The 9,927-nt window shown below is 36.1% G+C and overlaps 1 protein-coding gene across 1 annotated transcript; it reads left to right on the top strand.

Moving 5' to 3' along the window:
- Positions 1-1,530: 1,530 nt before the first annotated feature.
- Positions 1,531-9,511, top strand: LOC128866989 (CD63 antigen-like). Its single transcript, XM_054108072.1, has 4 exons — positions 1,531-1,776; positions 8,607-8,798; positions 8,904-9,068; positions 9,150-9,511. Exons 1-4 carry the CDS (start codon positions 1,717-1,719, stop codon positions 9,423-9,425), a joined length of 693 nt encoding a protein of 230 aa, XP_053964047.1. The 5' UTR covers positions 1,531-1,716; the 3' UTR covers positions 9,426-9,511.
- The last annotated feature ends 416 nt before the right edge of the window (positions 9,512-9,927 follow it).

The following is a 9,927-nucleotide window of genomic DNA, read 5'->3' as shown; positions in this document are numbered from 1 at the left end:
AAATGCGTTACGAAGCGCGTGAAGTCAATTTCTAGCTAATCCTTCACACTAACAAAGGATGTGTTTAATGGTTTCCTCTTATTCTGTATTGTAGCAGCTTCTGCAATAATCAAAGTGTGGAAGTCCCAACCTTCTTGCATAGTTACCAATGTATTAGACAATGACCAGTTAATACACCTATCAAGGTTTTTGTATTCTCTCCTACTCCTCCACCGAATTTATTATCTCATTTTGAGCCATCTGTATAGATTGTTATTTCATCTTCACGTTCAATTAGGCCGTTATCCCAATCTTCTTTCGAAAGAAACATTGCGATAAAGGATTTGTTCAAGTTAATGTAGTTGGTATAACAAGAGTCTGTTTTATAAGGAATACAGACGAATTTCTCCAATATGATCGAATGATCTTATGGGCCGTTATGAATGAGTTTAATTCCCTTAATCTAAGAGCTGATTTGGCAACCACTTGCTTACGGAATAATTCGCTTGGTAATAAATTCAGAATTATATTTTATGCATCTATAGGTGCAGTTCTAAGGGCTCCACAAATACAAAAACTGGCCATCCTTTGTATAGGATCCATTGTTTTTTTTTGATGTACCCACTTTCTAAAGCCGGCCACCATACCTGTATGCCGTAAGTTAGGATTGATCTTACTATTGCAGTGTAAAGCCAATTAACAGTGTAAGGGGAAAGTCCCCAAATTGATCCTATTAGTCTTTTACAGGAGTAAAGTGCTAGGAAAGCCACTATTCCTTACTCTATCTTAGACATTTGACTTTCAATTGAGTTTCCTGTCTAATATTAAGCCCAAGTAGCGGGCTTCCTCCCTAATCGAGGTTACCGTGTCACTTAGTGATGGAGGAACTACTTCTGGACCATTATCGGTCACTTTATAACTGAGTTTAATAGTCCTTGCTTAATTTCACATAGCATATTGGGAAGTTTTCCTTTTACTGTGGGCAGGGCCGTAGAGAGCATATCCGGGCCCCGGGGGAAAATTGCAAATGCGGGCCCTTTCCAATGATGTTTAATTCATATAAATACGTATAATCTCGAGTCCGGGCTCCTCTGAAAACTCCGGGCCGGGGGGGAAAAGTACCCGATATAATCGATAGCATAATTCGATTTTTCTTTGCACTAATTGATGGCGAAAATCCTTATACACTTTCAACATTCGTTCATAAATTTCCATAAATAAGAACCAAGAACTACAAATCTGGAGAGTACAGTATTTGCCTACGACAACACAGCACTGATTTGCTCGTTTGTTATCGATAGGATAAAATACTTTGATCCCTCCGTAATGTGTCAATTGTTTGGCATATTATATTTTTTATGCTCATACACATTTTAACATGAATACGCAATAGATACGCATTTATCTATTCGAGTAATTTGTAACAAAAAAAAAAAAAAATAGTAATAGATAAGTAGTTATTTGTTTGATATTTTGTCTGCATAAAAAAGCGAAAATATTAATTTATTAAAAGCGCCCTTTTCGTATTGAGTACAGTCATTCGAACGAAGGTTACGCGACTGTTAGGTTAAGTAAGAAATTGATTTTGGAAATATTTAGCGAACTAAAATAATTAAATTAAAAAAACTCCGAGAAAAAAATAAAAACGTATTAGTATTAAGAACGGGGTTGTAATTAGTGGAACGTTTCAGTGAATAAAAAATATTTCAAACCCAACAAAAAACGATTGACTATAAAATGGGCTGCTGTGGATTCTTCATAAAGTGGCTGTTACATTTCTTTAATCTGCTAGCAGTGGTAAGCAGTCAATATTTACATATAAAGTATAAATCATGCGTACAAACAGACTCAACTATGTGAAAACAACTTCTGAGCTCAAAAGGACGCAGGAAGGAAATATAAAACTCCTCAAGTTTAGAATAATGGCCTATTGCTTTTGGAAGTCGAATGCCAAATAACCATGTTATGATAAAAACGCATTTCGGCGATTTTTAGAAAGATGAACAAAAAAATTGTTTATGGTGCCGAAACGCTGTTAACATAACCTTTAAATACAAGGGTGGACTATTTTAACATTTTTTGTGTGGCGAGGGATTCGTCTAATTTATACCATATAATAATCACTTAAATTACACTGGACAAGGCAACAAGCAAAAAAATAACAAATAAACAAATTCTAAAATGCATTTTGGTAGAGAGAGCGAAAAATTTAGGTGTTTCGGCCATGTGAAAGTAAAAATAAGCCATGTGGTAAACTTACCATAGTAGCAAAGTTTTCATCCTTTTGCATCTTCTTATTTTAAATCGACATAGAAAACTATGAGATCCTTACATTTCAGATATATGGTGTGTTCAGCAGTTCTATGTAAAATAGAACGGGGCAAATTTTTGTGAAACATTTTATCCCTCTAACAACTTATTTGCGACTTTTTGTCTGTTTTCCTAGCAAGAGCCAAAAATATTCATATTCGATGGATATATACTTCTGGTCAAATATGAACGAGACGTTATCAATAAAACGGTCCGCGGATGACATATGGCAAAAATAAATTTTTGTTTTTTTGGTAGGACTGTTAGAAGCTTACATGGCAAATTTCAGCGTGATATGTCGCATAGTTTGTTTTCTGTGCTACTGTAAACAAGTCAAGCTCGAGTGTGTTCTTCGAATTTAACGATGGAAATTCAAGTTGAACAAAGAATTTGTTTGAAATTTTGTTATTCCAACAAAATTTCGGCTTCAGACGCCTTAAAAATGTTGCAGACAACCTATGGGGACTCTGCTCTATCGCGTGCACGTGTTTTCCAGTGGTACAAATCGTTAAAAGAGGGCCGTACATCGGTTGAAAACTTGCATCATGAACGTCGTCCAGCAACATCAGTTAACGACGAAAACATCGGAAAAGTAAAGGAAATTGTGCTTGAAAATCGCACAAATCGCAAAATCGGTTAACGCTGAATATTATTTAGACGTTTTAAAGCGTTTGCGCGAGAACATTCGTCTTAAAAGGAAGGAATTGTGGGACAACAAGTCATGGTTCTTGCATCACGATAATGCACCAGCTCACACATTACGTCTTGTTCGCGATTATTTGAACAAAAATAATGTTAATATCGTTCCGCAAGCACCGTATTCGCCTGATATGGGTCCATGTGACTTTTTCCTGTTTCCCAAGCTCAAGTTGCCGCTCCGTGGAAAACATTTTGAGACAATTGAAGTCATAAAAGAGAATTCGAAGAACACACTCGAGCTTGACTTGTTTACAGTAGCACAGAAAACAAACTATGTGACATATCACGCTGAAATTTGCCATGTAAGCTTATAACAGTCCTACCAAAAAACAAAAAAATTATTTTTGCCATATGTCATCCGCGGACCGTTTTATTGATAACGTCTCGTTCATATTTGAGCAGAAGGTATATATATAATAGGCGCTTACACCCTGTTTTGGTGTTTGGTCGAGCTCCTCCTCCTATTTGCGGCATGCTTCTTGATGTTGTTTTACAAATCGAAGGGATAAAATATACCAAAAAATATACGTCGTAAAATTCTACTTTAAATCTACTAATTCACTAAAGCTCAAAATTCAACTTGAACACCAGAACTAAGTCAAAAACAAAAAATGTTTTCAAGAGCTAATTTTGTTAATGGGTGTTGAAAAAAAATTGCCAAATTTTTGCCAAAATTGTTCTAATTTTATTTTTGTTGCATATATATGTATATTCTTTTTGTCCCCTCTTCCAGAATACATTGAAGGAACCATGACATTTGGGAAAAAGTTTCATTTTGTCGTACAGTGTAATAAAATGATGTAAATTTTCAAGCAAATTGTACTGCATAAAAAAAACGTCACGAACTCAAAAACCGGCAGTGTTAAATTTACATGAATACTTCCTTTTGAGAACTTTACTATCTAAGTTTGCCTTCTAGCGAAGTATTTCTGCATATATTTTTTCAGAAGTTTTTTTTAGCATCGCTCCGAAATCTCGGTTATTACACGACTTTGTTTTCCTAAACTCTTCTTAATATCACCGCTCAGTTTCTCAAAGTTGGGATTGAAGTTGGATGAATTTGCGAGCTATTATGATTATGAGGAAACTTAGCATTGCGACTCGAAAGATCTATTGTGTCCCCATCCTGTGTTCAGAGTATTTCTCTAATCTCAGCTTCCGCAATAAATTTTAGTATTTGTTCTATTTTATTTCGTTCTCTGTTACATATATGTTTATCCAGGTGCTTGCTCCGCTTATGGAACAGTGATGGGCACGATGCCAGCACATGTTTCATATTCCTCTCTACAGAACCTGCCAGTCCGATTGGAAGTGTACTTTTAGGTTACTAAGATGATAATTCAATCTATCAATCAATCTGTCAAAATTCCTGTGATGATTACAAATTTATACCTATTCAATTCCACACAGTATTTAAATCGGTTTCGGTTAAAGCTACCTATAATTCATTTGTCCCAGTGTGATCTCTTTATCCTTCTTCTACTTCCTGAATAAAGGAGTAAGAATTATCCTTTCCTAGGCCACAAAATAGCTTTGAGCCCATAAATGGGGGATGCGCTCCTTTCCTATGCGGGCTAAGTCATAATCCAAATCTCTTTGACCTGAAGCCAACCGTTGGCTGCTTGGCTAACGCGTTTCGGGTTATTATCCTGCTGGAGGATTCATTTTACTTGTAAAAACATTTTATATTCAATGCAAGATATCATAATTATATTCAAAATAATCACTAAAGTATATCAGGTCTGCGCCATAATCCAAAAAGCATACCTAAACTAAAAATTGTTGAATCTTCGTGTGCTTGTTGTGAATCCTGGGGGATACTTGGTGTACTTAACCGATAGCAATTATCTGGATTTTACTGTAATGTGTTTTTTGATACTTAAATCATAGCATTTCCCATCAGTTATTTTGCTTTCTTCATACATACACCCAGGCTAAAAAAAATATTTTTTGATCGTCGATAGATCGCAGTCACTCCTTTTTAGAATTCTTATCGAAAAGCTTTTCCATCATAGTTGGAAGCATACAAACATGCAAATTCGCGCCTAAATGTACTTAACATGGCTAGATAAAAAATACGTATATAAATGCAAGTATGTACATATGTATAGGCAAATATGAATGTAATACATAGAATGCAGGTAAATGAAACAAACAACACTTTTGTGAAAATTAACGATAACAAATTGGATGACTACAATCATTTTTTGACTCATTGCTTCCAATTTTTTTTTTGAGGAATATAGAATTGTGTAAGTATATACCTATGTACACACTTATGTATATGGAAAGATTTGAGTACCGCGACGTATGGGCTGCTAAATTACAAGGAATTCAAGTTCGAGTTTCTATTTTAAATTGAAATGAAAGTTGGTTTTCTCGACAAAATCATTTGGGTTTTCTTTGTATGGAGTTTTAATTATCATACTTTGTATGGAGTAATTATTATCTCAGCACAATTGCATGTTAAAGGATCCAAGTATTGTAGACTTCGCCCTAAATTTTTCTGAAAATTGGTCTATTTATAGGCTTAAGTACAGTAAGAAGTGAATCGCGACTGAAATTGAACCAATTATTGTTAGTTGTAAATTTTCTACTTCACAGCTGTCAAAAGCACCTCCATCGAACTGTGACAGCTGCCAAACTAAAACAATGCTAAAAAATTCGAGCTTGAAACACCCTGGATATTCTTATACAAATGAATTTAAACTTGGTAATCGATGCACGAAGTGGAAATCACAGTTAATTTATCCTTAGTCAATACTGTTTTAATTAATATTAAATAAAATACACTGTAACAATTTGATAAAACCTATCAACAACACCGTGTAATCTTCATTAACATCGATATGCGTATATGTACGTATATTAGGGCGAACCAATTTGTGTGGAACTATTTTTTTTTCGATATCGTTCGTAGCCAATTCGGATTCTACATAAAGTTTGGTGTAGCGCTTCTTCCAACTTAGGTACATATGTTGCGCATCTTTATCTTTTTCAAGAAGTGGTGCGACTTGTAGTTTTAAGCCAAATCCAAATGGCAAATGGTTTGTTATGAGGAGCTTTTTCATGGCTGAAATACACTCGTAGGCCACAGAGATATACCAGGGAACTGTAGGGCAGACCAACTTGCAAGAGAAGGTACCTGTTTGCCAGACATTAGTAATTTTATGGAGGTACCTCTCGCAACTTGTAAGCTTCTCATTAAGGACGCATTAATCAGGTCTGCAAATCAAAGATGGATTAGCGTTAACACCTGTGAAATTGCTAGGCAAACATGGCCAAGGCTAAATTTACGTCTGTCCAAGAGTATTATAAAACTGAATAGACTTCAAATCGTGACCTTAGTAGGGGCCCTCATAGGACATTGTCTCATAGGAAATCATGCAAAGAGATTAGGCGTTTACACGCATAAAATGAGGAGGAGTTGGAAACAATTCAACACCTTTTTTGCACATGCCCAGCTCTAGCCAGAAGCAGGAACCGATTTTTAAAATCCTACTTCTTAACGAATATAGATAATCTATACATTCCAGGTATTAAAAACCTTTTTCGCTTTGTCAAAAGCTCAGGATGGTTTAATATGGAGAGGGAAATGTAGCTCAGCCCCCGCGGTTCACAACGGACCCATTTCGTGGTCTAAGTGGCATCGTTGTCTCTATGTGCGATGCGGCTGCCAAACCTAACCTAACCTACACTCGTAGGTTTGTTAATGCCTGCCGAGGGCGACCACTTTTTCTATAATGTTGTTGTTGTTGTAGCAGCAACATTAGAACCGACTGTGGTGTCAACCAATCATTATAATTGGTGTTCCATCAAGGCCCCAGTGGGTTTCGAACCCAGATCCACCATATACAAAAATATAAATACGTTAAATAGAATGATTTTTGCTTATTTAGAAAGAGTAAGTCCTCAAATTAATTATTTAACGTATGTGAATTTCGTCCCCAAACGGCCCTAAAGGAGCGCATTCTGTATACCCAATTCTGTTAATTTGTTTGCCAATCAAGACAGACGATGTACAGAATCCAGAGGTGTGGCCAACATTAGACCGTTAGCCGGCTCTCACCCAGTTTGAAGGAATCAACTGATTTGCGGACCTAAGCGGGGTTATGATAGCGGTTTATTTTCAAACCAATTGAGATTGTGTTGGTGGTATACCATTGATATATGCGGTCATTTTTACGCAGCCTACGCTCATGCTACTTTGTTGTTGTCTAAACACTGATTGGACGAGCGTGCGAGTACGTGCGAAATTAGCAGGCAGAATTCGACTGCCGAATCCTCGACGACGAAGCAGCCGAAGTTACTCGCACAATTTTGCTTCTTACAATAAAGTTCCCATTAAGAAAATGATCTAATGATCTCTTGCATCCTTAAGCCTGAAGATCTTATACAACTCACCATTCCAATATCTACGTTACTACCTATCGCTAACCATCTCTTCTTCCGAAAAACTCTCTCCCTCTCAAAAGCTTCATGTTTCATTGGTCCCGATTTACACACCGAGATATCTGGAAGGGAGACAACGGAAATTCTCTTTTAATGTTTCATTCGCGGCCACACGAGCAAAATTGTTTTCGGCAACATTTGTTGCTTTTGACGTTTTCTTCTTTAAGTTGGAATGAGTGATCCTCCACATGATTTTGGAAATAAAGTTTTCTCATGCGAGCGGATTATATATTGAATTCTTTGTCGAAACCACTTTCTATCTGGAAAATATACTGTCGTGGTAATAAATCAGAAATTTATGGCTAATACCGAACTCGTAAGGGAAATCCTCTTTTTCAACTCTTCTGTTCAATTTCGACTGTTCTGTGAGCATACAAATTCACTGAGCTTTCAAATAACATTTCTTGCCCTATCTGAACATAACAGGGTGGTTGTTGTTATATAAACCACTCCCAACCGACATAGCTTCAAATGGTACGCCTTTGAAGCTTTTACGGGCTTTTCAGTGCGCATACTTTGAGGTGTGTTATTAAGGCGGCCTATTGTGAAATTAGCCATAGTATTACCCCACCCAGTCTTAGCACAGTTATTGCCCTACTACTTCGATCAACACAGAATGATTTGTTTGAGATGAAGCATTGCGTTACTCAATGAATGAAGGTAACAAAAACTGGTTCGTTATACATTTGTGGCCTCAGAAGATGAGTGATTGTATGATATTAAGACGGATTCCCAGCGCCTCCTCAAAGATGGGAATATTCAATTATAGTCAGTGTTATTTCAGTCATGTTGCAAAACATTAATTTTCCTACATTTATTTCAATAAATTATACAAGTATAGGCCTGTGAATTTAAATTTATTGCTATATAGTTACGCTCAACATATCTTTGGTGAAATAAAAACCCATATCCAAGTCACACGAAGGCCATGACTTGCTATTTGATTGGTTTTGAGAAACGACAGAGACTGGGGTAGATGGCGTTTGGTGCACGCTTAATTCCTCTACAGCAACGTCACCCTCGTTATTTAAAAGGCACAGCTCGGACTATCCGCAGCTCATTGGACTCTCTTTTTATATATTAGTTTAATTTTTAATTTTAGCTTAAAATAGCTCTTCGATTGTTGATATTTTTTTTCACGTTTCTAATGAAAATTTTTATTTCAGATCGTTGCTGTTCTGCTCATTATTCTTGGCAGTCTTATATTGGATGCTTTGGGCGGTTTGAAGTCAGTCAGTAATTTTGAAAATGCCAATATTATACCCATAATAGTTATAGTGTTGGGCGGTTCGATATTCATCGTATCATTACTTGCCTGCTGCGGCGCGATTAAGGAGATCAATTGGTGCATGATAATAGTAAGTGAGAAAGTTTTCTCATTTTGAATATTTTCATTTGTGACCACGCTATATATATTTCCCTACCAAAAATGTGTTTTTCTTATTCTTATTTCCTCTTTCTAGTACGCCATTTTAATGTTCGTACTAATGGGATTGCAGATCGCGCTTGTCGTTTGGGTTTTCTTGGAAAAAAATGAGTTCCTCAACACGATGGACTCGATTGTTCTTAACGCATACGATAACAGAAACAATGAGACCGATAACTCAATGAACACACTCCAGATTACAGTAAGCGATCTCTTCTTAAGTTACATTTTGCAACAGTTTTAATATTTTTATTTTTTTATTTTTTCTACTTTCATCAAATAGTTCAACTGTTGCGGCTACAATAACTACACGGATTATAGTAGCTCAGGCATTCCCGCTTCTTGTTGTGGTTTTTCTGAAACGGATGCCCCATGCCCATCCTCCATTTACACCACCAGACAAGGTTGTAAGACGGTATTTTACAATTTCTGGATTGATAATTTGGGATTTGTACGATATGGTGGCATTGTAGTGATTGTAATCGAATTTTTGGCATTAATATCAGCATGCGGAGTGGCAGCGTGCAGACGAAAATCATTCAACACAAATACGGCTTAAGGACCGAATTTGTATTAAATAGCTTAGTCATAATATGTAGTACAAAAGTTAAAGTAAAGTTGACTAATAATGAGGTGGTTAAACAATGGAACAAACAAAAAAAAAAAAATAATAATAATCATTTGTCATAGAAAAATAAATAATCAGAACGAATATAAAATCAGTATTAACATTCATACATATGTATGCGCACATTTTTCCCAGATATATTCCAACATGAAATCGGTATTAACATAGGCAATTTTTTTTCAGATAAAGTAAGCTGAATAAAATAATGCAGTTTCGATTCGTTTTGAAAAGCAAAACTATAGAGTTTTTCTCACTTTTTTCATCTTTTTGAAATGAAACTTCTTAGGCGTCGATGAACGAGCGAGAATGGAGAGTAAAATTACAAGGCCATGCAACATTTAGGGCATTTTCATTCCGCGAGAGAGAAAAAAGATATAACGTAGAGGAAATGAGAGAGAGAGCTATACCTTATAATATATTTGATGATGGGTTT

The sequence above is a fragment of the Anastrepha ludens genome, chromosome 6, assembly GCF_028408465.1.
Source record: "Anastrepha ludens isolate Willacy chromosome 6, idAnaLude1.1, whole genome shotgun sequence".
Lineage (NCBI taxonomy): Eukaryota > Metazoa > Arthropoda > Insecta > Diptera > Tephritidae > Anastrepha > Anastrepha ludens.
Note: the sequence above shows the minus strand (reverse complement) of the source record. Positions and strands in the feature narration are given on the sequence as shown.